The sequence below is a fragment of the Aristolochia californica genome, unplaced genomic scaffold, assembly GCF_029961685.1.
Source record: "Aristolochia californica isolate CCGP_79_NKW_82.1479 unplaced genomic scaffold, dmAriCali1.0.hap1 SCAF_4, whole genome shotgun sequence".
In the NCBI taxonomy this organism is placed as follows: domain Eukaryota; kingdom Viridiplantae; phylum Streptophyta; class Magnoliopsida; order Piperales; family Aristolochiaceae; genus Aristolochia; species Aristolochia californica.
Genome location: NW_027182103.1, coordinates 2,265,735 through 2,293,522, shown reverse-complemented (window position 1 = coordinate 2,293,522; position 27,788 = coordinate 2,265,735). Strand labels below are relative to the sequence as shown.

General features: G+C 36.9%; 2 protein-coding genes across 3 annotated transcripts; both read left to right on the top strand.

Moving 5' to 3' along the window:
- Window positions 1-268: 268 nt before the first annotated feature.
- LOC137963745 (AUGMIN subunit 6-like) lies at window positions 269-9,609 on the top strand. Its single transcript, XM_068810926.1, has 13 exons — window positions 269-590; window positions 692-748; window positions 846-940; window positions 1,698-1,848; window positions 2,685-2,810; window positions 3,156-3,315; window positions 7,157-7,217; window positions 7,295-7,598; window positions 7,790-7,915; window positions 8,107-8,265; window positions 8,388-8,634; window positions 8,723-9,193; window positions 9,297-9,609. Exons 1-13 carry the CDS (start codon window positions 375-377, stop codon window positions 9,335-9,337), a joined length of 2,214 nt encoding a protein of 737 aa, XP_068667027.1. The 5' UTR covers window positions 269-374; the 3' UTR covers window positions 9,338-9,609.
- Window positions 9,610-10,410: 801 nt separating this feature from the next.
- On the top strand, window positions 10,411-26,623 carry LOC137962710 (probable thimet oligopeptidase). 2 transcript variants are annotated; one of them, XM_068809735.1, is made up of 20 exons: window positions 10,411-10,559; window positions 11,752-11,873; window positions 12,678-12,841; window positions 13,046-13,136; window positions 14,422-14,601; window positions 14,773-14,853; window positions 17,282-17,362; window positions 18,791-18,883; window positions 20,094-20,174; window positions 20,263-20,425; window positions 20,562-20,682; window positions 20,771-20,843; window positions 22,346-22,453; window positions 23,619-23,716; window positions 23,804-23,849; window positions 24,091-24,187; window positions 25,630-25,703; window positions 25,807-25,911; window positions 26,027-26,107; window positions 26,352-26,623. In XM_068809735.1, exons 1-20 carry the CDS (start codon window positions 10,439-10,441, stop codon window positions 26,460-26,462), a joined length of 2,091 nt encoding a protein of 696 aa, XP_068665836.1. In that variant the 5' UTR covers window positions 10,411-10,438; the 3' UTR covers window positions 26,463-26,623. The 2 variants fall into 2 exon arrangements, with proteins under 2 accessions (XP_068665836.1, XP_068665837.1); XM_068809736.1 differs by lacking the exons at window positions 26,027-26,107; window positions 26,352-26,623 and having other exon boundaries at window positions 25,644-25,703; window positions 25,807-25,893.
- The last annotated feature ends 1,165 nt before the right edge of the window (window positions 26,624-27,788 follow it).

Sequence of the window (27,788 nt, the reverse complement as noted above, 5' to 3'; positions counted from 1 at the left end):
AAAAAAAAAAAAACTTTAGGGTATCCTTTGGAGGGACAGGATTAGACATCCAATTCCATCATTTTTGCTGTAGGACGGGCTGGTCGAGCGATCAATTAGTCAACACGGGGTGCGCACTAGGCGCACTGTAGCAGCGATCTATGCTGAAATTCAAATCGCTCTCTCTTCGTCTCGTGCCCGGGCCCACCTTCAAATTTTGTTTCATTTCGCTCATCCCGAAAACAATAAAATACGTCAGTCTCTTTGATTTGAAATAAACCCCCGAAAGAAATTTAAAGGAAAAAAAAAAAAAAAGAAAACCAGCAATTCTTCGACCGGAAGCTCTGCGGAAATTCCTTGTAGAGGAGGGGAAAAACGGAGAGATCTGGGAGGAGATGACGATGGACAGGGAGAAGGAGCGAGAGGCGGAGCTGGAGAGTGCAATGTACACGAATTGCCTGCTGTTAGGTCTCGATCCTGCTGTCCTGAACGCCGGAGGGAACGGCAGCACTCCTCGGGTTGGACAATTTCGGCATTCGAACCCTAAGATGGGCGAGCAACTGCTGTATTTCATATTGTGTTCCCTGAGAGGACCAATTCAATCCGCTAAGGTAGTGCTTCGATTTTTCTCAGATCGGTTCGTTTTGGTTTCTGGTTTTTGAACTCGAGTTTTTTTTTTTTTTTTTTTCAAGCTTCTGTTGTCATTTTGCAGGATTTTGATAAGGTCTGGCCGATCTTCGATTCTGTGCAACAGCGCGACTTCCGCAAGGTAGTGCGGGATGAGTTCCTTTCTTTTGGTGGTTTTGGTTTCTCATCGGAATGTTGTACGATCTGTGATACGTATTTTTGTTTTTTTTCGTGTTTAGATTGTCCAGGGGATTATTACTGAGTTAGAATCGCAAGGCGCCCTTCCGAGGAGCAATTCAAGGGTTTCTTCGCTGGCTACTTGTTGTGGGCCGAGGTGAAACTTCTATTCCTCTTTGAATTGTAGCTACAATTTTTTAACAGCGTCAAATTTTAGCTACATTATTTGAAAAACTTAACTTGTAGTTTACCTTTTTAACTACTTAGAATTGTGGCTACATTTTTTTTTTTTTTGTTCTATGTCGTGATTGTCAGCTTTTTCTGCAATTCTGGCACACAAGTTATAGAGTTGCAGCTGTGTTGTACATGCCAGAGGAATTGGGTTTATTTAAGTAGGGGGTTCGTTTTTGTGGTTCCCTGATGTCATTGGTTTGATATTCAGTTGATGCTACTCTGTACTTCTATATCAACTTACATGTTTTTCTTTCACTCAGAATATATTTGTTTTCTCATTCTTTCTAACCTTAACTGAAGACAATGCCATCAAGACGGGCAACACTGTACTGGTAGTTTTGGTGTAAGAAATAGGATAGTTGTTGATATTTTGTGAGTAATCAGTCTCTAGTAACTTTTGATAACTAAACCATTCTCTACTGGATTGTATGCTGTTCATCATCAGTGATCCGCTAGTTCAAAAAGGAAAATAAAATGTTCATCATCAGTGACAAGTTGTTCACTGTGGTTTTGTGTACCTTTCATTCAATAGCCAATCTGAACCAATCTCAGGCATTATGTATGTCATTTATCAGAAAAGCAACTTGGTGGAAGCATAATAATGGACTGACTTATGCCTAAGCATATTTAAGGTAGCTTACCTAGATATTCATTAATATATAATTATGTTCTGCCATCAGGTTTGTGGAGCTTCTATGGCAACTTTCTTTGCATGCTTTAAGAGAGGTTCATAGACGATCCTTTGCTGCTGATGTGGCTTCTAACCCACTTCCTGCATCATTGACGGATGTGTCATATTCTCATGCTGCTGCATTACTTCCTGTGACAAAGGTAACTTGTTCCTCCAGGCTCCCTTTTCCACTCCCATCTCTGATGCTATCTTAAAAAGTTCATTTATTCTGACTGAGTTGCTACAGAAAAAATTTAAAGCTGTGATGAGGAGGTGAGACAGTCGCTTGGGTACACATCTCAAGTCAGCATATAGTCATGCAAAGTTTCCTGCTTCCATTTGGCAGAAAGGTTTTTTTTTGTCCTGAGTATGCAAATGATGTAGTGACAAATGATTGCTTGGACTATCTAGCGGGCTCTGTAAATGTGCATCATGATGTAATGGCAGTTCTGTTTTGCCACTACGGGTGGAGGATCAAATTAGATGATTGTAACCGGGTTTCTGTGTGATCCGTGATTATGTTTTGGAACAATGTCCTATCAATATGTTTCCAGACCATAAGACATAGCTTTTATTGACCAATTTTTGAGATTTTCGGTCTTCAATCGTATCTTTGATCTGCTGTCACTGCAAAGATGTGTCTGGGAACTTTGGTCAAGAATTTACTAAGAAAATATTTCAACTGTATTCCCATATATGTGGTGTGCTTCCCTCTGTCTTTTGTGAAAATAGTCTTCTTGTATACAAATATTGGTTATCTAATCATCATACTTGGTAGTTTGGGTGGAAATCCTTCATTTTGTGTTTTCTGTAGCAAATAATGAATGAATGACTTGAACTGACTTATTTGTGGTTATAACATTTGTTTGATTCTTCCTTCATACGTGAGTTACCTCTGCTTGTGTTAACATATGCCTTGTATTTATTTTCAAAAAAAAACATATGCCTTGTATTTCTTGATATATTTCTTACTCCCATTGCATCTTTTTTTGAATAGGCCAGGATAGCCCTTGAAAGGAGGAAGTTTCTAAAAAATGCAAATATAGCTGTTCAACGGCAGGCTACTTGGTCAAGCTTGGCTCATGATATTACTGCTGAGTTCCGTGGTCTCTGTGCAGAAGAGGTATTTATCAAAATTCTACATTCTAAAACCTATGTTTTGCCCCATCCTTTTATCGTTAATTTATTTTTTCTTTATTTGCCCGTTCCTTCTCATGAGAGTACCAGCCGTGCTCCAATCCCCCCCTCCCACGCGTGCGGGCGTGCGACTCTGATATATTTTTCACTTCAAAACAAGAAAATCAGTTCTGCATTATCTATCAACATAATTTTTTTTTATGTATTTGCTGACAAATAGGTTTTTATTGTTTTACTTATTTACTCTGGCACAAGCTGTTCTCCAACATAGGACAATTGGACGATGATCTCTTATTACTTATTCGGTGTCTGCTTTTGTAACACAATGCAGGCTTATTTGCAACAAGAACTAGAAAAATTACAAGATCTGAGAAACTTAGTGAAGTTGGAAGGAGAACCATGGGATGATCGTGTGTCAAGCTCATTAGGCCAGAATTCTCATTTGGTCTCTAAGGCAACTCGTCAATGGGACTCTTTATTATCTCGTAAGAGTAAGTGCATCCTTTTTTTTTTTTGTGGTTTGCTTGAACATCTTGGGTGTATATTTTTCCTTAATTAATTTGATGTATCCCTTTACTTTGGAAGTATCATTTTATTACCAGTCAATCATATTACAATTTAGGGAAAAATATTTGGCAACTGTAGAATCCCCTGTTGATTGCTCCAAGATGTGTCCCTTTACTTTGGAAGTATCATTTTATTATAAATCTATGATAATATTACAAGCTAGGGAAATATATTTGGCAGCTGTAGGAGCCCCTGTTGATGGCTCCAACCTGCAATGCACATTCCATCTGTTTAATTCACATATGGAGCTCTTATTGGGATTCTATTATTTTTCCCCTTTTTTCTGTTTCTCTTAAATATCAATCTTTTGGTGTCATATTCCTTCAGAAAGCTCTGTTTTCTGTTCTGTTAAAATCTCCATACGGCTTCATTCCTGTGCTTCTTTATGGTTCATTTTCTAAGTCAAATGCAGCCATCTAGGTTGGAGAACTCTAGCTTGAAAAATACCGTACTTTCGGAGGAATACTTTCTAGGAACAAAGGGGACTTACCACTTCTTGGATATACGTTTCATGGGTGTAGCATATTTCCACCATTTTCTCAAAAGGACACTAACAGAGTGCTACTCTATGTGGATTGTTGAGCTAAAATTGCTATTAGGCACAGAACAAGAGAAATTGAGTTGCTGCTACATTCTGAAGGTTTATTCAAATTACTATCCCATTGTTATGGTGGTGGAACATGACTTTTTGATGGGAAGATGAGAATGATCGTGTGCTCGATGTACTCTTATTCTTTTGACTAAAGAAGGGAATCGCCTAATTGGAAGTTAAGACAAAGAGGGAGTTGAATCATATTCCTCTTGAGGTGGTTGACATAATATTTATTATTAGGGGCCCTTCCAAGATCAGTGTTAATGCAAACCAGGGTTGCAAATGTGTCAGAAAACCACCCTAGCCTGGAAGCTCATTGCTCCCCAAAAAGTTCTGCGTTACATATGGGTGCCAGCTCACTGAAAAGCTCTCACCTGTGACGAGCTTTTAAAAGGGTTCAAAACTAAAGTGTCTTCATAAGCTTCGTTGCAAAGGGAGGAGTCACTAAATCATATCGTTCTCCACTGCTGCTTCATCTCTGCTTGGGGGGCAATTATCAAAAGGTTTGGCATCTAAATGTGGTTTCCAGAGTATTTGTCAAAGTTCTTGGGTCAATCCTATACGTGGCCTCCCTCCAAATAAGAAAAATGTCCGATGGCATATTTGGCTTGAAAGAAAATGGTGAACTCTCAATCACTGCTCCCTTGGTGAAATCATTGAATCCTCCACCCATTCCACTCATCTGTGGGCCAACTCACTTCGGCAAATGTCTCCTTTGCCTTACTACATAATCAGAAGATACTGGAGAACAATACTCAGCTTCAAAGGCCAATCATTGAGAAATTAGAAATAGATAACAGGTGGAATGGATCAAAGGGATGTACCATCCCTGGGAGGTCTTGAGGTAGAAGGGAAAAACTTGCCATGACAATTTGGTTTGGTTTACTCAAACTTGGGGAGGTTTATGATTGGAAAAACTTGAAAAGCTAATTATAGGATAGTCTCTTCAAGGACGAGAGAAACGCCTAAAAATTTATTTTTAAACTAAAAAAAAAACAAAGGATCATTTTTTCCATGTCTTCGAGGGTTCATATAGATCTACACTGCAAAAGATTTCAAGTCCAACCTAAATTTGGACTTGTTTAGGCTTAAATAGGTTCTACACTGAAAAGTGGAACTTGAAAATTGCTGTACCCTTAGTGCCTAGTGCTATATGGGTCAGTAAAAGGAACACACTTGAGCACATTTCTAATTAATTAAGCCGACTAGGAGAAAGTGTTATTTTATTTGAACTTTTATTGACCGAAATGTGACTAGAACCTAGAACAAAAGCTCCTACACAATGTCTAGGATCTGTCTTCCAGCAACCTCCTTGTCTTGCAATTTGTTCCAACTTGTACCTGATGAAATTCCATACTATGAACTGAATTTTGAACGAAATCTACTAAATTGTGACTACCAATTCTGGATTCTGGCTTGCCTATTCATACCTGCTAAAATTGGTTCCTCCAAGTGAGCTTAAATTCTTTAACTTTCAAGCATTTACCTAAGCTTCTCAGAATACCAATTAGTGTTGGGAGTTCATCATTTCAACTCTAACGCTCTTGTATTATTTGTTAAAAAAAGTTGCCTTAGCCTTGTTTATGCTGAAACCCTAGTTCACGATTTTCTTTCAGCTTGAACTTCTATGACCTTCTGATGCTCTTTGGTGCTTTTAATCCCCTTTATAGTTCTTCTTAAATTCCTTAGATATATGTCTATGGGCTGTTTGAAAAAAAAAAAAAAAGATAATGGAGACCTCACGCATTTCTCATTGTTTTGTGCTCTTTGTTTTGAACGAAAACTTAGGTGGCTAATTACTTCTTAGTGTCCTGCTAACTTATAATAGATGCCAAAAAATGATGTCAAAATGTTCTTGCTAAGGAATAGTCCCACATGGATTAGTTAATACAAAGATCTTAAGTTTATTAGTTGAGAAAGAGGTTTCCTAAGTTGGCTAGTCATTTTGGGATGGGCCTTGGAGCCAACTTAACAGTTCTCCTTGGACCCAACTTAACAGTTCTCATCACCCCTTTGATTATTTATTTCATTTCATTCTAGTCTTTTTCTAGACTTTCTATAAGTCATTTGCTGACTCTATCTGAACTAATTTCTGCCAATAGTCACCTCTCAATACTGAGAAGTCATTGGGATCCAAATTTAGACCAATAAAATGAGATCAAATTCTAATGGGCTTTGAATTCAAGTTCTTTAATGTGGACCAAGTCTGACCTATTTTTGGCCTTACTAACAAAGTCCGGGGACAGGGTCAATGCTATTGCTGCGAATGGTTCAAGGAGAGGTTTCTCATTTTGGAAGGGTGAAGAGACCATACTCATTTGATCATGTGCAAAGAGAAGCCAATTGAATTACTGTGCATGGAAAGCCTTTGAAGCCAAATTTGTTCAAATTAAATGCGGGTAGAACTTTTTCATGATCCTGGTGGGGATGTTACATCCTTATGTAATGCAGCATGCTTTCAGGAACTTAGATCCAATTGCTTTTAGCATGGTAGAGGTTAGAGTTCAGCTGTAATATCTGAAGGCTGTGATGAATGTATATAAAGGTTATATTCGGATTATGGGTTGTAAGAATCTATTGTTTGGGCATCACAAACTACCATCTTCTTATGAAGCTAGTTGGTATTTTAACAAGATGTTTTCTTAAACAAAAGTGGGTGACATATACCCTGCTCCTGTAGATGGAGGGTGGCAGTTGCAGAGGACTTGACATGTAAGCAGGAGAGATGCTCAGAGTAGCTTCTCAGACTTCTCACTGCTACATAATGTGCACTTATTTAGAGTCACCGCACGAGTGATTAATGGTCAATTTATCAGATCTTCCATCTTAACCTCAAACGCAGTCAAACTTTTACTTGCTAAGTTTTCAACTGAATGAGTTGCATCATTTGGAGTCGCTTGCTGGAGGTTTTCTTCATTAAGATATCTATAGATAGCTTCAAAGAAGTTTTTGTATGGTTTTTATATTCTTTTGAGGGCATGGGTCTTCAATACTGTTTTGCAAGTGGTGATTAGTTTAAACTATTTACCTGTAAAATGTTCAAATTGGTCTAACACAAATTCACTGAACTTTGTTTTTTGTTCTGCCTGTATTTTTGCATATATCTTGTATTGTAGGCCTTACTTTCACCAATTCACATCCTGTTTCCTGTCATTGCTTTCCTTTATTGACAGATCAACATGAAGTTCTTGCTTCTGGTCCCATTGAAGATCTAATAGCACACCGTGAACATAGGTAATATCAACCGTTCTTTCAGGGTTTTCTGATGTGGGTCGTACCTAATGCTTTCACATCATAATTTCTTTTTCCAGGTACCGTATCTCAGGATCAGCTTTGCTTGCCTCTATGAATCAGAGTTCTCAGGTTCCTAACCTAGATATGTCATCTGTACCACCTGGTGATCGATCCTCAAAACAGCCAGATGACCGTGATATGAATTTGAGTAAGGACAAGGAGAAAAGCTCTATTGACACAATTCAGTTACAAGGAAATGATGAAACTATTCCTCGAGTGGATGATAGAAGTGGAAGAGTCCATCCTACAGTTGATATTGCAGAAATTCTTAGGCGTTGGACACATGCATTGCAACGAATTCATAAGCAATCACTACATCTGGTATGCAAATGTTTTACAGCCGATGCTGTTACAAATATAGAAAAAGACCTGTAATTAGAAAGTTATGTGAATTTCTACCTTGCATTTTCATGGCTTTCTTTATTTCCCTTGTTCACTAAATTATCTTTTCTCGTTTTAGCAAATATTTGGAGAACTAGTTAAAGATTGATAGGATATTGTCTGATTTCCAGGCCAAGGCTAATGATGGAGAGGGTCCAGATCTTCTACGATGCGCTTCTGATAATGGTTCAAGCGGTCATGCTGAATCTTTAGCTGCCACCCTTGCAGAGCATCGTCAACACTTGGCTAGCATACAGGTATAAGTGTGTTTAGAATCGCAATGCTTTTTTTTTTTTTTAGTGTGTTGTATTCAAAATGTCCTATGGTTTTTAATCCTGCTTGTATGATCTATAGCATGTCGCCTAGAACTCTGTACTGAATTCTGTCTGTGCCAATTCTTAATCTACATAATGAAAAAGCTTCATAGTAAATTTTCCTTCCATTCCAGGCATTCATAAATCAACTCAAGGAAGTTGCTCCAACAATAGAAGAGACTATATCAGAGCTCACAGAAGAAGTCAACCGTATTTCTCCTGTTGTCCCCATAGACAAATATGATGGTAGATCAACACCACCTAACCAAGCTCAAAGCAGTGGAAGGACACTTGTAAGTAATCAAAGCTATGTTATCTCTGCTTTTCAAATTCTAATTATCTAGGGAATCTTCTCTTTCTTGTTAAGAACAATGTAATTTTGTATTTACAAGCTGCAAATTCTTGCACTAAACAGGATATGTCCAATGAAGTTTCAGATGTAACTTCAAAAATGTCATCTATTCAGCTTGAGAAGGCTTCAACTAGCCCTGCTCTTAAACTTCCACATTTATTTAGTTTAACTCCAAATTCCTCTGGGCGAGGTTCTAATGTGCAAAAGCGACACAATATTGCAACTAATCAGGTTGATAATTTGCCTGAAGTGAAGTCGGTTACAGAACCGCAGCCTCTGTCAAATGGTCATGGAGATAATTTAACTCAAGGTTTCTTTTTTTCTGTTTGCGTATTTGTTAACTTTAGGTAATTGTTCAGGAGATCTCATTGGGTATTTATTTTTGCTGTTTTCTTCAGACACTGAAGGTTCTTATGTCCAGAGCATAAGGCGATCTGTACGTGAGGCAGCTCTCTCTGTGCCTTCTGTAAATCCAGATTCACTACGGGAAACCGAGAGCGAAGATTCTTCAAGGCATTTTTTTGTACCTGTTACAACGAATAATAGCTTTTCACCCACAGGGCCAGCAACCAAATCTGCTATTGTCAAAAGCAAACAAAGATTATCTGTAACTCTACCTGATGGTTCTCAGCATAGTCACAATAATAATAGAACTGAATCACTCCCTCCCAAAAGCAATGCCAGTGAGGGGTCTGATTTGTTGAGGCAAACAAAGAAAGTAAATGGATCTCTCTCACCCAGTCCACCATATTTTATATCTACTTCCGATACGTCATTCTTTGACTTAGAGGATACTCCAGAGCAAGTGTTTTCACCTCAATTGCTAATGGAGTCGTCAATGTTTGAGGATTCATACGAAGACTTGCTGGGTAAGATCATTTGACATTCTCTATTTCTCTTATATAATTTTCAAGTGAAAAATAATTTCTGGATCCTGTATTATAGTTTGATCTCTGAACTGTTCTTTCACAGCTCCATTATCGGAAGTGGATGCTGCTTTGATTGATCGCTGATTCTGGCAAGATTTGGGATGCTCTTGCATTTATCGCAACCTGCAATTTGGTCTTTGGACCGAGGATCAGCTTTCGGAGGCGTGCTGTTTGAATCTTGAGAAACTAACAGATTGCTGCATGTTGTAAAATTAGGCAACCATGTTGCAAACAGCCCTCTACAGAATGATTTATTCGGGGGCGGGGGGAAGCCGTTTGTTTGAGTATATCGTGTATGAGTTTCTTGTATCTGTTGTAATTCCAGGCTCCCCTTAGCCTTGTTATTTTCTGATAAATATGTTATCGTCCTCTCTGATGTCTAATATCTTTCATTGTGGCGTATTTTGATAGGTTCTTTGGTAATCTAATTTCTAATTTCCTTTTTTTCCACCAATTTTTTAGCATTCTAATGTGAGGGATTTGGTTCTAGCCGTTGTTTTAACGAGACGTTTTGATTAACTTCTTGGAAATGAGGGTGATTTATAATAACAATATTTTTTTCTTTCTTTTATGTTTTTTTGCAGAAGTGTAATTTTAAGAGTATTATTGACATTTATAATCCTTGCACTTGAATTAGAAATAGAGGTATGAGGCTTGGGTTAGAGTATCAAGCTCTGGTATTCGATTAGAGGGCAGAGGTAAAACTCATTGTGGCGTGGGGGAGAGACTGAGTTGTAAAGTGGAAGACCGCACCAAACGTCATCGAATCTGTTTAGGGTTTACGAAACCTGCTGTACGGTGAAATCAGAATGCGGAGTAAGAAAGAATTCCGGCGTGCCGCTCTGCACTAATTACGGGTTGAAAGCATCGAAACGGCTTGAACCGAAACCGGCACGCTGGTTATTCGGCCGGGTTCACAGTTACGCTGCATTGATGCGTTTTCGAACGCCGAAATTTGAAAATTTCACGCTTGTCCGCGCTCACGCAATGCGGTTCCTATTTTCGAAGCTGCAGACAAATTTTCCTACCGAAAGCGGGTCCCACGGGTCCCACCAATGGAAAAGAGGCTCCTAATTGCTCTTGTCTTGTCCGTCGTTCGGACATAGAAAGACCCTTCGCTTGCGGGTCGCTTCCGACATTTTTCCCTCGCTATTGACGCTCTCGATACTGCGAAGAAAGGTAGAAATGGTTAAGGGGAAGAAAGAGAGGAGAATACTCGCCTTTACCGGCGCTGCTGCGCTCGTCGCCGTTGCAGTGAATCTTTTTATATCAGCTATCAACTCGCAAAAGAAGCAGAAGAAGAAAGGTAGGGGCTTGTTGTCTTTTAGTTTGGCTAATCCTGGGGTCTGTTTTTATTCTTTCAAACCCGACTCTTCTTAGCGGTGATGTTGAATGGTGGATGCAATTGAGTTCTGCATTTATCGTAGAATATTTACCACATGATTTTTTTTTTATCTACGGTTGTCGTTCGCGTTTGATCGAGTTGTCGAATGAGAAATGTGCTTCTTTTCGGTGCGCTGGTAAAAATTCATTCGGTGGTAGTTGATAAACTGAAGGTGTCTTGTGGAGTACACGGTGATATGTAAAAGGAATAATAATGAATTGAAGGATAGATCTTTTTTGACCAGTAGTTATCTGTTATCCATTTTGGAGGAAAGATAGTTTAAGTACCGGATAAGAAATAATCATTAGCGGTATGGGCGAGTACTCGAGTATTGGTATTAGATTGTCTGTACTCTTTACTAGAGGTTTTCAATGACGATGATGTGGAACCAACTGTACCTCTTTCGCTCTTGGGAGCCTTGTCCTTGGAGCTGAATGTAAGGAACCGTGCCAGTGATTCAACTCTTAAGCTCCAAATATATCTGCTCTGTGGAGTTCATGCAATCAGGATCAGGTCTGCTATGCTTTGACTGCGAATCTTTTAACAAGTAACTGCATCTGGCTTTCTTAAGATTCTTTTATGAATCCAATCTCTTCAGAATGATTTCTATAGCTGCATGTGAGCTGGGACTTTGCCAACGGGCCTCTGTCATCATTTTTATTGTACATGTGTGTTCCTTGTAGTTCGTGGTGGTCAAATGAGATCTCATCAGAAGAGGATATTTTCATAAAGTGGTAGTGCTAATTTAGTTTTCCTAGGTATCTTCCGATGCTGATTTTAAAAACAATTTCACATTTAACATTAACTATGGTGGCCTGTCCTGTTACAACTCTCTGCATTGGTATAAATTTCATAAAGATACCACAATGGGTCCTGATATACGATATCTTAGTGGGATGTGCTCCATACAAATCTAGAGACACTCATCAAACCTGGATGAAAGTAGGAAGTATCTGAAACTCTGAATTAGCAATTACTCTTATACTGTACATTTACCTGATTATATTGTACTAATTTTGGTGATAAGTACATTTTTCATGAATTTTGTATTTTACATTTTACATTTGTGGAACTTTAAGTGGTCTTTGTCTTATTTATGTTTACACTGCAACAGAGCTCCCTGGGTTAAGCGTTTGTGTCAAATTGTCTGCTTCGGAAGTTATCAAGTTAGCAGACCATATCATTGCCAAGTCAAAAGAGGTTCATGACTCAGTGGCTGCGGTTCCTCTTGATAAGGTACTGTTCAGAAAAAAAATATTTTCTTTGTTTTAGTAAATTTTTTATTCTCTTTTTCTTTTAAGATGCCTTTTCTCTTTCTTTTTCTTTCAAGATGTCATCTCTCCTTCTTTTTCTTTTGTCTCATTCTCTAAGTATTTTGAAGGAATCTGTAGTTGCATTCTCAAACATTAGATGTCACCTTCTTTCTGGTTCCATTTATTTAAGAGTGATTTACCAATGTATTTTTTTGTGTTTTCATGCTGCATGCAAAGTTTCTGAGTAGTTGCATCATGTCTTAGGCAATAGTGTTGACATGTATTGAAGGTTTATGGTGTTCATTTTTGCTCTAGCATGGTTATTCTCAGATTAAGTGGGCTGCTTTTTCATCTACTGTTTACTCGTGGGATTTCATACACGATTTTTTCTTCTCAATGCTGAGAAATTTTCACTTCCTCCTGATTTTCAATGGCTTCTCTCCCTGCCATCATGCCACTGAAATATCTGTTTATTTGAAATCCCCTTTTGCATCTTCTTTGCTGCTTCAACATTCCAGAAATTCTTGTAAATTTCTGGTACTTATGTTTTCTTTCTCTTTTTCTCATTGAATTGCTTACAGTACCCTTTGTCACAGATATAATTGAATTTCATGTTCATGTTCATGTTCCTCAATCTATCAGATATTTTAGTGTCAAAAGTTCCTTCTACATTATTTGCTCTATACACGATCTGAATTCAACAATTTTTAATGGTACCTCTGTTGTCAGATTTGTTTCTCATGGTTCCCTTTTTGAAATAACTTGAAACACTTTTTGTGTTATGCAGGTTACATATGTGAACATTATCTTACCTTTGGCGGAGCTTGAGGCACTACAGTTCCCCCTGGTGCAATCTTGTGTTTTTCAGAAGATGCTGAGCCCTTCAGCTGATGTGCGTAAGGCTAGTGCTGAAGCAGAGAGGAGAATAGATGCACACCTCCACATGTGCAGGTGTTTGTTGTTGTACTCTTAATTTAGCTCTTATTTTTATTATCTTACTTGAATCTACCAATGATCATGTCTGGAATCCATCAGTTCTTTTGACAAATTAAAATCTTCAAAACTTCTTTTTTTCTTGGAAATAGAAGAAAGAATGATTAATAATCAATTAATAGCTCATTATCTAACATATTCTTTTGTAAACAAGGTATTCAGCAAACGTGAAGATGTCTACCGTGTAGTCAAGAGCTTTGCTGCCAGAGGTGAATGGATGAGTCCCGAAACCAAACAGTTTGTACATTGTTTGGTATGTACTTGATAAGCATCCAACTTATCCTTTTTTTGTTTTGTTTTGGAACTGGTGAGTGATTAAATTTTATTGCTAAAGAATGAGAATAATATGAAAGGGAGAGACGGAAATCCTCCGTTCTCCAGGGAAAGAGGATAAGATTCCCCAACCATTACATTGCTCTTTGAAACACCTTTAGCTAGACTACCAGAAATGCAATTGACAGACTTGAGAGTGTTTTTCCACTTGACATCTAGCATAGCATAGAACTTATCCATTTTTAATCTATTCTCTTGCTGTTTTCTGATGTACTGTTTTGCATAAGCACTTTGTTTTTGTTTCTCTTTGAATTTGAATGATGCATTTCTTCACCTATCAATAAAATTTTGGGAACAAAGCAAAACAAAGGATACTTCATATACTCAATTGTGACAGGGCACACAATGGTCACATGAGGGCTTTTCTATTATAAGGTCTTGGGTGAAAGTCTCACTAAGGGGTATTGGTTGTAGTGTACATGTGTAATTGTCATTCAAAGACATAAAAGCACCTGGTGTGGATTACCAAAAGGAAAACAGTCTAAAGCATGCTAAATCTGGTAGTTGGGCAGACATGTTAGATTGGCTAGTAAATATACCAAATGTGAAAGCTGGGCAGATATTATTGATTGGCTATTAAATAGATTAAAGATACTCCTTTAACCCTTAAAGTAAAAAGTGGCAAAGCATTTTTCATTCTTGAAATAATTAGGGTGAAAGCTTATTACTTTATAAGTTTAAAAAAAGATGAAACTTATAAATAGATTGATGCCAAAAAGGTGTGAGTATGTCATTTAAAAAAATGTGTAAGTATGGGTATTCTGGGCCAATGTGTAACATGATTTGTGCTCTATAAGTTTGCCCAAAATTCTGACACTATCGAGCTTATTTAATGATTGTCATTTGTACTGACATTAGTTTCTGAAGCATCTTTGTAAAATAAAAAAAGATTAATGTGGCATATTTTATATTTTATAGGTATTTCACTATTATAAGTTTCTATTGGCATTGGAAGACTTACGTATGGGGCCAAAACTTCAAATTGATTTTTTTTTTTGTTTTTTCCTGTTGCTTCAAGAATGATTTCTAGATCACATGCCAGGAGTCTATCACAACCCTATAATAAATATGATAGCTTCTTGATTATCTAAGCTGTGGACTGCTTCATGTTAAGCTCTCTGTCTGTCTGTCTATCTATCTGTCTGTCTGTCTTTTTCTCTCTGACTCACTCACTCACTCACTCATTCTCTTGCCTCTTTTCACAGGTTAGAGATTTTGAACGGAATGGAATGAGCCTCACTTTGAGCAAGAGAGAAGAGATTGAGCGCTTGAGGAATGAAATTGATGAGCTTAGTTTGCGATTTATTCATAATCTGAATGATGATAGAACATTTCTTCTGTTTAATGAGTCAGAGCTGTCTGGGTTGCCACTAGAGTTTATTAAGGTAAACTGTGCTTGTTCTTTTTGTTTGTAAACTTGCATTTATTCTGAAACTTGTTATTTAATCTAGAGGAAATTCAATTGCAATTCAGGTTTATTTATCTTGGAATCATGTATAAGGTGTAGAGCTAAAGTAGTGTTATAAACCTCTAACTTTATATGAGTTTTATGCCAGAGCTTGGAAAGAGCTGATTATGGCAAAGTGAGGGTTACTTTGAGCAGTCATCATGTGTTACCAATACTCGAACACTGTAAGGTAGTTTATTTGATTCAATCTTGATTTGGACTCTTATTTTCTTGTTTTCCCTGTTTTTCTCTATCCTATTTATTGTTTTGTTTTGCTCATGTGGTGAATTTTCTATTGGTTGGAGGAGTTCGGCTAATCTAGGTGTTACTTAGTTTACTGTTAGAGCTTTAAAGTAAGAGGATATTAAAAATCTGAAATGAACTAAGTTAGTGTTAGGAAGTTTTTAAAGTTTATTATAAAATTTTGTTGCCTAGATTTGTTTCCAACTTACTTTTTCGATTTAATTTCTAACTGTTGTATATATAAGTAATGAAATGTTTTAATTAATCCTTTTCAAAAAGAAATGTTTTAATTAATAAGAAAATTAGCCCTACCGCTGTCTCTGCTTGGTCTTTCCTTAGCCTTCCAAAAGTCAAAATTTTCATTTGGAGCTCTTCATGGGAAAATTCTGACCAGAGATAATCTTGTGAAGAGGGGTTCTATTCTTTCGAGTAATTCTTGCTTGCTGTGTGACCAAGTGGACAAGTCCATTGACCACATACTCCTGTCTTACTTGGAGCTATTTTCTCTGTTTGTTTGGCCTGTCTCCCTGTGCTCCTAGTTCATGTAGTGGTTTCATGACTTTTGGCTTCAGAAATCCATTTCCTTTGTTGGGCCCCACAATGCTTACAATTACCTGGTCTTTATTCCTTGGGGAATTTGGGGGGAAGATCTTGTCTCAGTTGGTCTCTTGGTTGTGCAGTCAATCTGCTTTCCTGAGGAGGAGGCAAATATTGGACTCAGCTTTCGGACTACATTAGTTAGTGCATCACTATAAGAAAAAAATGGACTGAAAAGAGCAATATTCAAGTTAGATTTTGAAAAAGCCTTGGATAAAGTAAATTGGGTGTTCTTGAGGCTTGAGACAGGGAGACCCACTGTCCCCCCTGCTTTATTATGTAACCAGTGAAGCCCTCTGTGTCTCACTCTACACTGGACAAGCAAAGGCGGGATAACAGGGCTAAGTGTAGGAAACCAGGAGCTGAAGGTACCTATCCTACAATTTGCAGACAATAAACAATCATGTGCAGAGGTAAGAATGAGCGAGTGCTAAATGTGAAGGCCTTGCTGAATTTGTTTGAGCTAATATCAGGTCAGAGTATCAATGGGGGGAAAAACAGGGGTGCTGGGCATTGATTTCAGTGCCTCTGTAGAGGAACAGATGGTTCTGTACTTGGCTGTTGCACTATGACTCTTCCATCTACATATTGGGGCTCCCATTATCCTATGGAAGGGTATCAAAGTTCCTGTGGCAGCCTGTGTTGGAAAGATGTCAGAGAAGGCTGGATGCTGAAAGGCCAGCTGCTCTCACAAGCTGGTTGAACCACACTAATTGAAGCGAGCCTTGCTGGGATCCCCAGTTACCATATGTCAGTGCTCTCCTGTCCAGCAAGTAAAGTAGCTAAGTAGGACGTGCTTCAATATAAATTCCTATGGTGTGGAACCTCAAATCAATTCAAATACTTGCTTGTGAAGTGGGCCCAAGTTTGCAAACCTAAGTGGAAGGTGGGCTTGGCATAAAAAAAATTAAAAAGCATGAATTTAGCTCTCTTTGCAAAGCGGGTGTGGAGGTATGCTACAGAAAAGGAAGCATTAAAGAGGGAAGTGATTGCTGCTAAATATGGTGTAGAATTATTCCATGGTTGGCTGCCTAAATCCTGACCCCCAGATTGTTGAGCTTATGGAGATCAATTTTGCAGCAAAAACTTGAGGTAGAAAAGCATATCTGATTCCATTCCAGGTAAGGACCTCAGGTCAGATTCTGCTCAGAAAGTTGGTAGGAGAGATCTCTGAGCCTAGCCTTTCTTAGGCTCTTCAACCTGGCTAGAAATCATCAAGTCTCAGTCGAGGGCAAAAGGCTTGGATAAAACCCCCCTCCCGCACCTCTTCACACACACACACACATGGAGACAAACATATATTAGATGAGATATTAGACCTAAGTTCTAAATTCGGGCCATCTCTTTCCCTTGCTTAATATAGCCTGGACTGTGCTCTATGTTGAGCAATATGTTGTATTCTAAGCTTGATTTACTTTTTCAATGAAAGCTATTCACCAATTTTTTTAAAAAGCTGTTTTTTGATTCTTTGAACTGGTTAAAAGTTTAGAATATGCCATCTATATGAACTGTGAGAGCAAGCATGATTTTCCGTTCTAGTTTTTTTTCTAGAATTTTCTTGGACTTAGTTTCAACAAAACCTGAGTAGAAGTTGGTACAATTAACTATTTTACGGCTTTAGTGCTCTTTCTTAGCCTTGTTTTTTTTTTCCATATCTCTTGTATTGGGTCAAAAGTTTTATTTTTATTTTTTATTTTTTTTCTCCAAGTGTAATCTATCTAAGATAATTTAAGATGTGTGTAAGCATCCTTTAAAAGATCTGTTTCTGTTTCTTGAAGGTTGGTGCCACCAGAAGGATGGTAGCTATGGCACAGGGGCAGAGGTGTGGAGAACAAAATCTACACATCTTAGAAAGTCTGGTACCGTGCCATTACTCACATTAATCCCAATTGATGTTTTTTGACATGGAAGGAATGTTTTATACTGAAACCATGCAGATGCTTAACTGTGTCAATTCTTAATATCATCTTAATAATGAGAATTCTTCAAAATTTAATATCACTGAACCAAAAAAACAAAGATTACTTTTGGCCACTCAAGAAGGAGCTCAATGCAAGCAAGTTTGCTTATATATATATATATATATATATATGATAAGGCCTTTTTTGAGACCAAAGATTAAAAAAGAAAAGTGACTCAGTTTTTTTTTTTAAATGAGAAAATGAGGAATGGAATCTAAAAAAAAAGAGAATAAATTTATGAAGAATTAATCTAGAGAAATCCTTAAAAAAGAAGCCTTGTAAATAATACCATAAAATGAAGGATAGGGAACAAGATTGTAGGAAAAAGATGTAGAAGGCATATAACAAAAGAAAGGTTTCTTCTTTTGTTTGTTGATGACAATATATGATAGGAATTGGTGGAAATTAGGTCTGAATGGTTTCCATGTTAGTATTTGGTACCTTGAAATCTGATGCATTTGGCTGATGTGCTTAATAAAAAGTATTACATCAGCTATCGATGAATAGTGTATGAGATACATTCTTCCAAAAAATCATGTTTCTATGTTGGAGCTGTGCTGGAAATTGAGCTCTCTTCTATTTAAATACCTCAATTAAGTGAAAAAGGTGCCAAGGGCAACAATGCCCCCTATTACATTAATCTCAATAACTCTCTAAATACTTATCAGAATAACTTGAAACTTGAAACATAAACTCCTATCATGATGCCTAATCTCACTGAAACACTTAAGAGGGACATGCACAAATATTAAAAGACCAAAATGCCCTTATACATGCATTTCAACAAAGTGGATTGGTCAAACACGTGCATGGACTTGTCCTTCTTGGTCATTGATAAGATATCACCAGAAAGGTGCAGTACTGCCCATTTCAAGTTTCCCCAAAAACACTGGATGTGCATAGAAACATGAAAAATTCTGAAACTGGCATAACGGTGTAAGATTAAGAAAAAGAGATTCATGGACTATGGTGCTTGTTTTCTGCTTAACTTGCTAATTAAAGCATAAAGACATAAAATGAGTATATATATAACCCGTTTGCAATATCTTGGTCTTATATGAGAAGTATCTTACAAGTATATTTGACATAGCATGTGAGTGCATGTCTACTTTTATACATAGATAGCATGATTTCCATGTGTCTGATACATAACAGATTTGGTATCTAAGTCAGATTCTTGACCAAGATAGGTTGATTTTAAAATCTTATACAAGCTGTCTTGGCCATTTAATATTTTATTTTCCAGTACCTGATACCAATAGGGACAAACATGATAGGTATTGTTCCTACTGATATAATTGTACTATCATGCACTGTGATTAACAGGTCCAGTTACGCCACAAGCTTGCTAGATTGTTGGGCTATTCCAGCTATGCAGATTATGTAATTGAGCCTAGGATGGCAAAGTCATCGAGTGAGGTCTGTTACTTAAAAACTACTTATTCATTGCTCTTGAGAAGAAAACTTTTGAAGTTAAGGGTATCTTATTTACAAATTTCTAGAAAAAAAAAATTGTTTCATGGTTCGTGAGAAGTTTTCCAAAGGTGACCTTTTTAGGAGATGCGAAGCAGTAGCCCACTTTGAAGTTGACATGGTTTAGCCATAAATGTAAAGCTGGCATCTTTTGTTTTTTACACTGAACTGTTGACTACTTTTTTGAAAATGAATCAAATTACAAAGATCCATCCCGAAAATTACAGAGGACCTGAGCTCCCAACAATGGGGTGTTCTAAGAAATAATAAAACTACATTTGATTGAACATCACTTCCTTCATCTATAAGCAAGTTCTGTTCATTGCTGAAGGGCAACTCCCCCCCCCGCCCCCCCTCTCTACTTAACTAGATAATGTTCTTTACAGAACCATTCCTGAAATATCATTGTTCGCAGTCAACATGATTTCAGAATTTATTTACTCTATCCCTTCAACCTTATTTTAATAAAACCTAACTGAAATATGAAACTCTCAAAGGTACTTCCGTAAAAGACTATTATGTCTTATACTTACTGCTACTAGTTCAATGTGGAACCATATCCTTTATTTGAGAACCACCTGAATCAGCTGCATACTAAACTAGAGGTCTCCTTTTTTCATCACCTTTATATCTTATGTGAAATCCACCTAATAAGGCTTAAATTAAAGTGGTCCTTAAATCGGCCTGCACAATTGATGTCAAATCAACCTAATTCTTGCACAGTTAGAATAACAGGCTAATATTAAACAAATTGGCTTGTTTGATTATTGGCCTTGTGCTATATGTGGATCCATATAAAAAGTGTGGTGTTCGGCTATTAGTCGATTCGCATAAGGAGTGTGGCCTTGTACTAGGCTGGTGTACTTGTCACACATTGTCTAACAGAGTGGTGGTTTTGTTATCTCCACATCTTTGCTGGAGTTAAATGGTGGAAATAGATGATAGGGGGAGTTAGTTTATGTAAACTACAAAGCTTGGGGGTCCAATGTAAATATTGAATTTCCAGACTCTACAGGCATGGATCTCTATCAGACCATTTAAATATTGATCATCTTTCGTTTATGTTTAATATCTCTCCACCTTGATTACATCAATGGTGTTTTCTCTTTTCATTGTTTTGTGAATTGATCTTTTCAATTTTCTCATATAAATTCAGGTCTTTGAATTTTTGGAGGATCTTTCTGCTCATTTAACAGAGTTAGCCACTAGAGAACTCTGTGTGCTTAAAGAATTGAAGGTAAGCTTATTCCTATGTCTGCCATTTCACTTTTTACTTTGCCTAATATCTTTTTACTTTTTTTTTTTTTATCGATTTGGACCCTCAGAAGAAAGAAGAAGGGGAATCTACCTTTGGTGTTGAAGACATAAAGTACTATGTGAGGAGAGTAGAAGAACAAAAATTTGACCTGGATCCAGGGCTAGTCAAACAATACTTTCCAGTCACTGTTGTCTTGGCAGGATTATTCAAAATATTTGAAGACCTTTTTGGTAATTTCATTGAATGACTTTCTGTTGTTGTTTTCAGTACATATTGCAGAATTGTCATTTCAAAATCCACTTGTATATTCATTCATAGTGCGGTATAGTCATGCCATAATATCTTTCTCATTATGTACTTGTTTAGGCCTGAGATTTGAGGAGATTTCAGAACCTGAAGTATGGCATGGAGATGTTCGCCTGTTTTCTGCTGTAAACTTAAGTTCCAAAGAGTTGATTGGTTACTTCTTTCTAGATTTATATTCCAGGTAAGATCACTTTCTGTTTTCATTCTTAATCTTATCATATTATTTTAACTGTATGGGGATGTTTGATTCTGAATCCGTTGTTATAAAGGGAAGGTAAATATAGCCACACCTGTATTATGGCTCTCCAAAATGGATGCATCTCTTCGAATGGTGTGCGTCAGGTGATCTTCTCTTTACTTTAGTATGTACTGAAAAACTACAATTACACTCTATTCACAATTTCGTTCATGCTGTTTGAACCATCAATTGTCAGCAAACATGTACTTTATCCATTCCAAACATTTGTATTTGCGCCCTCTTAATCACTTCCTGCTGCTAGCATGATGGAATCAAGTGATGTTATCAGATGTTGTCATTTTGTGGCATTGTATATTTAACTAAAAACCTCTCCTGTGGAAAAAAATCTCTCCTTTTGTGTTCATAATAAATTCCTACAGTGGTACTTCTTAATAAGATTGAAAACTTGTAACTCATAATACCTTACAACCGGTGAAGATTAAATTTCAAAATTTCAATCCATGAATAATATGCGCCTCATGCATTATTCTTTTAAATTAGATATTAACTGACTAGGTGCACTTGCACATGGTGAAATATAAATGGTAGTTAAGTAGCTTGTACGAATTAAATTTAAATAAAGTTTTTGGCATGGGCCTGTGTTTATGGTTGACATTAATGAACTTTACTCTCAAGGATGACTTTATCTGGTTGAAATGTTTGTCACTTTAAATTGCTATGCAGAAAACAACTCTCAGGAAGAACCATCATGTTTTCCATTTCCAAAGTGGTTCACCAGTTGGACTTATTCATCCTTGTGTGAGAATAACTGTATATTATATGAGTAATTGAGAGTAAATAGGTTCTGGGAGTAATTGAGTAAACTGGTTCAGGGATTGATCGGAGTCCTTGTGGCTAGGAACATTAAAAATAATCTTGTATGATCTTTCCTAGTAAAGTTGTTTTCTAGGTTTAACCAGAGTAACTAAAAAGGCAATATTGACTGGGTGCTCTCAAGCTTAACATTGAGTTAATTTGTTATATTGTTTCTAGAGAAGCATTGAATGATAATAACTTTATACAAAATATAAAAGTTTGTCAGCTGCATTGGGTATAATGACAACGTGATGTTTGAGTAAGTTGGCCCACCTTGCTCATTACCCCAACCTCACAAAAATTGTTTGGTGGCCCCATGGCATGTTTTGGTACATATATGATATGTCTGATTTATTGATACCAAGATAGATTTTCAATAGAAAAGGTGAAGAGTCATATTACTATTGTTACTAATCATTTTTGCACCTATTTAAGGAGTAAGACAATTTCATGCCTTGAAGTGCAAAGTCATGTTTTTTTACGATATAACTACATTTTATCAGTTAGGTGCATAAATTGTTGGAGGGAGTAAAATATGTAACGTTAAGGGCTTTCTTATTGTCGGGTTTGTCATTACATATAGTGGATCGGATGAACTTGCCGAAGCTGGGGTCTCTTGACCCTCTCTAGTGGTTGGGTATTCCCTCCGCTGTTCTTTGTATTATTTTTATTCTTTATAAGTCCAGAAAAAAAAGGTGAGTGCAAGTGTAAATCTGCATTTTTAATTAAGTATACGTAAATAGTTAGTATTTCTTTGATATACTCATTGTTTCTATAATTGGCTGCTCAGATACCCGTCTCATTGCTTACTGCCAACTTCCAAAAGCACAATAACGATGCTGTAGTTCTACTAAACTTTTCAGAAGTGGTCACTCTTTTTCATGAATTCAGCCATGTGGTATGCTTCTTTCAATGTTTAGATTGTCCTTGTTAACCTTGCAACTCTTAAAAACAGAGAGAAAACGGTATCTGAGATGTTAATGTACTTATTTCTTGTGGCCAGCAGCTTGTGGAATTTGTTTGTTAATATCATTGAAAAGGGAAAATCATAATGTTGTTTTGTCTGATATGCTCTGAACAACAAGTAAACCATTTGCCATATCTTGTAGTCATCTGTGTTTGAGACCTTATGCCTTCCATGTTTATCAGTTCCGTGTAGTTTTCCCTGTTTGACACCAGATGCTTTCCTTCCACTACATGCAGCATTGAGGATTCTAGATTATTCCAATGTGTAGATTAGGAGAATCAACGAGCTTATACAGATATCTTGCATTAAATTTTGGTGAAATATTATAGGAAGTATATCACTCTACTACTCATGGTGTCTGGTCTTTTATAATATCTTATTAGTCTTATCTAGTCCATTCATCTGAGTTATCAATATTACAGCATCCCTTAAGCTTAGTTTGTAAAATTTTCTCTATATTTAAATATACACAAGGAAGATATGGAGATCATTTGCCATAAATGTAGCATTGATATTTATTTTCTGGTGCAAACTGATTGTTCGTTAACCAGTGTTAATCATCATTCAGAAAAAAACTTTGAGGATGAATGTTTAGTATGTGGCTTAGTTTGCATTAGTGCAGGTTGGTATTATGATGAGCAGCTTAAATTCTTTGTAAAAAAGGGTTGAGTATAAAAGTGTTTCTCTTATTTTTCTCTTGTTTGGATCTAGAGTTGAGTTATTTCACACTTTTTTTGAGAAAGGTGATTTTATAACAAAACAAAGGCTACAAAAGCTCAAGGGAGCAAACCCTTAACAACAAGGGATAGACAAGGGAGTTACTTCACACGTTGCACAGGTTTAATTTACAGGCAAGCCTCATTAGATAGATAAGGATCCCTGTCACAGTTTGATCACATCATTTAAAGTGTGCATGAATTGTAAAGAGGTTTTTTCAAACATCTAGGCTGTGCGCTTGCTTCTAGTTGCTGCTTTTTCTGTAATAATGAACAAAATCATGCAACTGTATTGACACTTGTCTGTGGATTTTCATGTTACAAACTTGGTACTTTCATTTCCTTACATCTGACTTCTAATCTTGATGATAATCTCTTAGATCCATCATATTTGCAATCGAGCATCATTTGCTAGATTTTCTGGGCTTCGAGTTGAACCTGACTTTGTAGAAATTCCTGGTCAGCTTCTTGAAAATTGGTAAGTTCAATTGATAGTTTTTCTTGTTGTGAAACGGAAAAATCATATTCTTGTAATTTGATTACTTTGTGAAAAAATGTCTTGTAGGTGCTACGAAACAAGCTCTCTAAAATTGATGTCTGGATTTCATCAGGTGATTTTCTATTGAAATTTAGAGGTTTAATATTTGGTACATAAACATTTCTTTTTACCTCATGAAGAATTTTTATGTACTTCTTTTGTTTTATTAATTGCATAAATCAAGGAGATGTGCATATCTTTTCAAGGCTAAATCTTGATTTTTTCATAATAAGATATGCTCCACATACGTGATCTAATTAATCACTCTGTGGAATTTCTACTCTTTCAAGCTAAGCAAAATTTATGGTTCGCAGGATATTTCAAAGCCCCTGCCCGATGAAATGTGTAGAAAGCTAAAAGGAAAGCATGAGTCCTTTTCTGCCCTTAAATTGAAACAAGAACTTCTTCTATGTAAGTTGATCACCTTTTTTGATTTTGAAGTATTTTTAAACAACATTTTGTTTGTGACATCCAAACTAACAGCTTTAGCATGCTGGAGCCAAAGTTGGAAAAATTATCTAATGAAGATGATTAACGTCTTAAGCATGAGTTGCAGATGCCGACAACAAGCATGTTATAAAAGTTTAATTGCTAGAAGCTCTAAGAAGGAGCTAGTGATTAGACTACCAGCATCTTTTTGTCCAAGTTTTGAGACTGCAAGTGAATTTAACAGTATCATTATTATCTTGACTAAAATCATTGTAGAATAGAAAAACAAAAGAGAAATTAAAGAGTAAAGAGAGAAAAAGAGAAGAATTGAGCTCGGTTCCATCCCAAAATGACTAACCCACTAAGGAGGCCCATTGCTCAACCTTATAATTCTCAATGTCAGTTTTCCCACTCAACAATTATTTTTTAATACTGTTTAAAAAAATAGTTCTTTTTTAATTACACTATTATTGTTGTTAAGTTGGGTCCAAGGCTCATCTCAAAATGACTAGCCTACTTAGACCTTTCCCAACTAATAAAATTAAGATTTTTGTACTTACTAATCCATGTGAGACTATTCCTTAACACTCCCTCTCACATATAGGCCCTCTTTTGTGGTTCTAAAAGTGGATAATTTAGGTGTAGGCCCTCTTTTGTGGCTTTACAAGTGGTTAATTTTAGGTGTAGGCTTTCTTTTGTCGCTCTACAAGTGGATGGTTTAGGTGTAGGCTCTCTTTTGTGGCTCTACAAGTAGATAGTTTAGGTGTTGGGCCACATGTGAGTTCTGCTTTGATACCATGTTATGTTGGGTCCAAGGCTCATCCCAAAATGACGAGCCTACTTAGGAAACCTCTTTCCCAACTAATAAACTTGTGATCTTTGTACTCACTAATCTATGTGGGACTATTCCTTAACAATTATATTTTCATTAGCTCATCATCCTTTGACATCGTTCTTATTTGTTCATCAGACATTTCATTAATTGATGTTTCCAAGTTGTTAATTCTTTAAACTGAATCCTATTCCTCCTAGCATTTTCCTTCTAATCTCTCAATTAACCACCTACATGTTTGAGATTCATTTTCTGCGGGATTTCCATTCCTTCTCTCTGTCTTTAATGCAAGTTTTCTGTAAATTTTTTCCTTTGGGGTTTGCAGTTAGCTGTTCTCATTGGTCGTCCAGTTTGCTTATGGAGTATTGTGGCCATGACTTGGTTTATTTGGCAACTAGTAATAACAAAGGAAGAAGTGTCCACCATGTTGATGAGTTTATGATGGTTCATGATGGCATGATTGTTGTACTTAGTCTTTTGTTTGTATCATTTTATCCTATATTATTAGGTGGTACAGTAGTTCTTCATGATTTACTGGATAAAAGTTTCATAGTTCTAGCTAGCTTGCTGTTATACTTATGTAGGTTTTCAGGTTTTTTTGATCAGATAATTCATTCCAGTGAAAATGTGGACATGGTGGAGCTACTCAAGCATCTTTATCCAAAGGTAAAGTTAGCATATGCTTTTCTCCCAAAAGTTAACTGCATTTAGATTAGTATTCTTTTTTTTGTTTTTTGGTGCTCGAACTACGCTTTTGTTGTATCTACAGGTGATGTTAGGCATTCCTTTAATAGAAGGAACAAAACCAGCATCTTGTTTTCTTCGGCTTGCTATAGGCTATGAAGCCACATGCTACAGTCACCTGTGGAGTGAGGTAAGATGACTAATTTTTTCATATGTATCTATCGGTTGTTCATTTTCCCAGTAGCATTACATGAACGATTAATAGTTTCACTCTAGGTAGACCTGAACTTATATGTGGTTGTTAGGTGTTTTCTGCTGACTTGTTTGCATCGAAGTTCCAAGATCATCTACCAAATCAGTCACTGGGATTGCAGTTCCGGGAAAAGGTGAGGCTGATGCCTACTGAAATAAAATTATCTGCACATCTATCAACCACAAATGTTACTTTTCAGAATATTTCTGGTCGTTTATTGCATAGATACTACATATTAATCTTTTCTATGTTTACCTTCTATCAATATTATGTGCGATGTATTAGTCTCTGTTTCTGAACCATCATGTTCTCAAATTGTACGTAATAATGTTTCCTTTAGTTGTACAACATCTTTAGACAAAAGTGACATTTTGCAGGTTTTGGCCCCTGGGGGAGCTAGAGACTCTATGGAGATTCTCACCGACTTTTTAGGAAGAAGGCCATCGATTCAAGCATATATTGAGCAGAAAAATAGATGTCGCCCATGATACATGCTTGACTGCACATCGAAAAGACCAAGTTCTGGTCATTTTAGTTCCCTTTTCACTGTAATCAGCTCGTAACTTAATCAGCAAAGTTTTGTAATTTTGAACCTCATTTGTTGTATGTAATCATTTATTTATTTTGGTTGGAGAGTGAATCCTGTTCTTTTCAGTAAAAAAGTTGCTTAACAAATATAATCTTTATACCAAGCAACGAATAAATCAAGATAAGGCTATATATCAGATACTTACTCCCTTACCTCAACCTGAAATTTTCGTTTCTTCCCAGAAAATTGGAAATCTCATGCTAGAATATCTGGGTAATTTTCCTGCTTTTGTGTCAAAGAAATGCCAGTTCAGACTTAACATTGTATAGCCATGGCCATTCAATCTGTTGTGTGAAAAGCATGTTCAGGAATAGCAGGAGTAGCCCCTGCTATAGGTTTCTGAATGTAAATGGTGATGATCTTTCTGCCTGTAATAGACCTGGGGGAAAGGCATCCCTGTGACCACTAGATGTGGGGGTCCCCATCCTGCTGGCTTTATCTGGTTGTGCCTCTTGTCACTAGGCGTAGGATGGATGTCACGTTGGTTTTATTTCTCAGCTTTCCTATTGATGCTTACTGTGTATTGACAGGACAATCTGTTTTGTATGTTCTCAGATGGATCATCATGCTCTATTTAACCCTCCTGAATCTTCTGGTCCCGAGTTGGAGGTCCATAGCTTCTGATTCTCTCCTTTCATCTAATATATGAACTCCACCACTTGCAGGCAACCATATTAGCTGTCCTCATTTATTTGAGGGAAATCTTAGAGACATAAAGTTGGAAACCTGACGGAGCTTACAGGGGAACAGGTGGAAAAAGATACTGCAGGCTCCGTTACTAAGCTGATTTGGTAATCTGAGGTGGTGGCAGTTGATAGAATGTTGTACGGGTGTGGTACATTGATGGATAATTCAGTACTCTGTGGTTAGTGGCAGGTCACATCTACTGCAGCAACCCATTATTACCACGGGGAGCTGTTGTTAAGGAAAAGACAGTAAAAGGTCAGTCATGTATCTGTGAATCCCTTTTTTAAGCTTTCATTCTATTATTATCTCCTGTGTCAAGGAAAATGTTGAGATCTACAGTTTGGGTAGTTGGCTATGTGGGTAAATTGGGTTTGTTTGGTGGAAGACTTGAACAGGATTTTGAGTGGCAATTTGGGTCAATCATGAAATTGAGGGGACCAAGAAATATTAAGTACCACTTTGTGGCTCTCTTATAATATCTGGACCCCATTCATCATTTACTTAAAGATTGATTTTGGTAACAATTCCACAAGAGTCC

Excerpts from the sequence above, each read along its gene's own strand:
- LOC137963745 (XM_068810926.1), top strand. The coding sequence starts at position 375 with ATGACGATGGACAGGGAGAAGGAGCGAGAGGCGGAGCTGGAGAGTGCA. Across the intron at positions 7,599-7,789 it reads ATAAGCAATCACTACATCTG|GCCAAGGCTAATGATGGAGA; the intron begins GTATGCAAATGT and ends TCTGATTTCCAG. Across the intron at positions 9,194-9,296 it reads TTCATACGAAGACTTGCTGG|CTCCATTATCGGAAGTGGAT; the intron begins GTAAGATCATTT and ends GTTCTTTCACAG.
- LOC137962710 (XM_068809735.1), top strand. The coding sequence starts at position 10,439 with ATGGTTAAGGGGAAGAAAGAGAGGAGAATACTCGCCTTTACCGGCGCT. Across the intron at positions 20,683-20,770 it reads TTTCTAGATTTATATTCCAG|GGAAGGTAAATATAGCCACA; the intron begins GTAAGATCACTT and ends GTTGTTATAAAG. Across the intron at positions 24,188-25,629 it reads GAAACAAGAACTTCTTCTAT|GTTTTTTTGATCAGATAATT; the intron begins GTAAGTTGATCA and ends GTAGGTTTTCAG.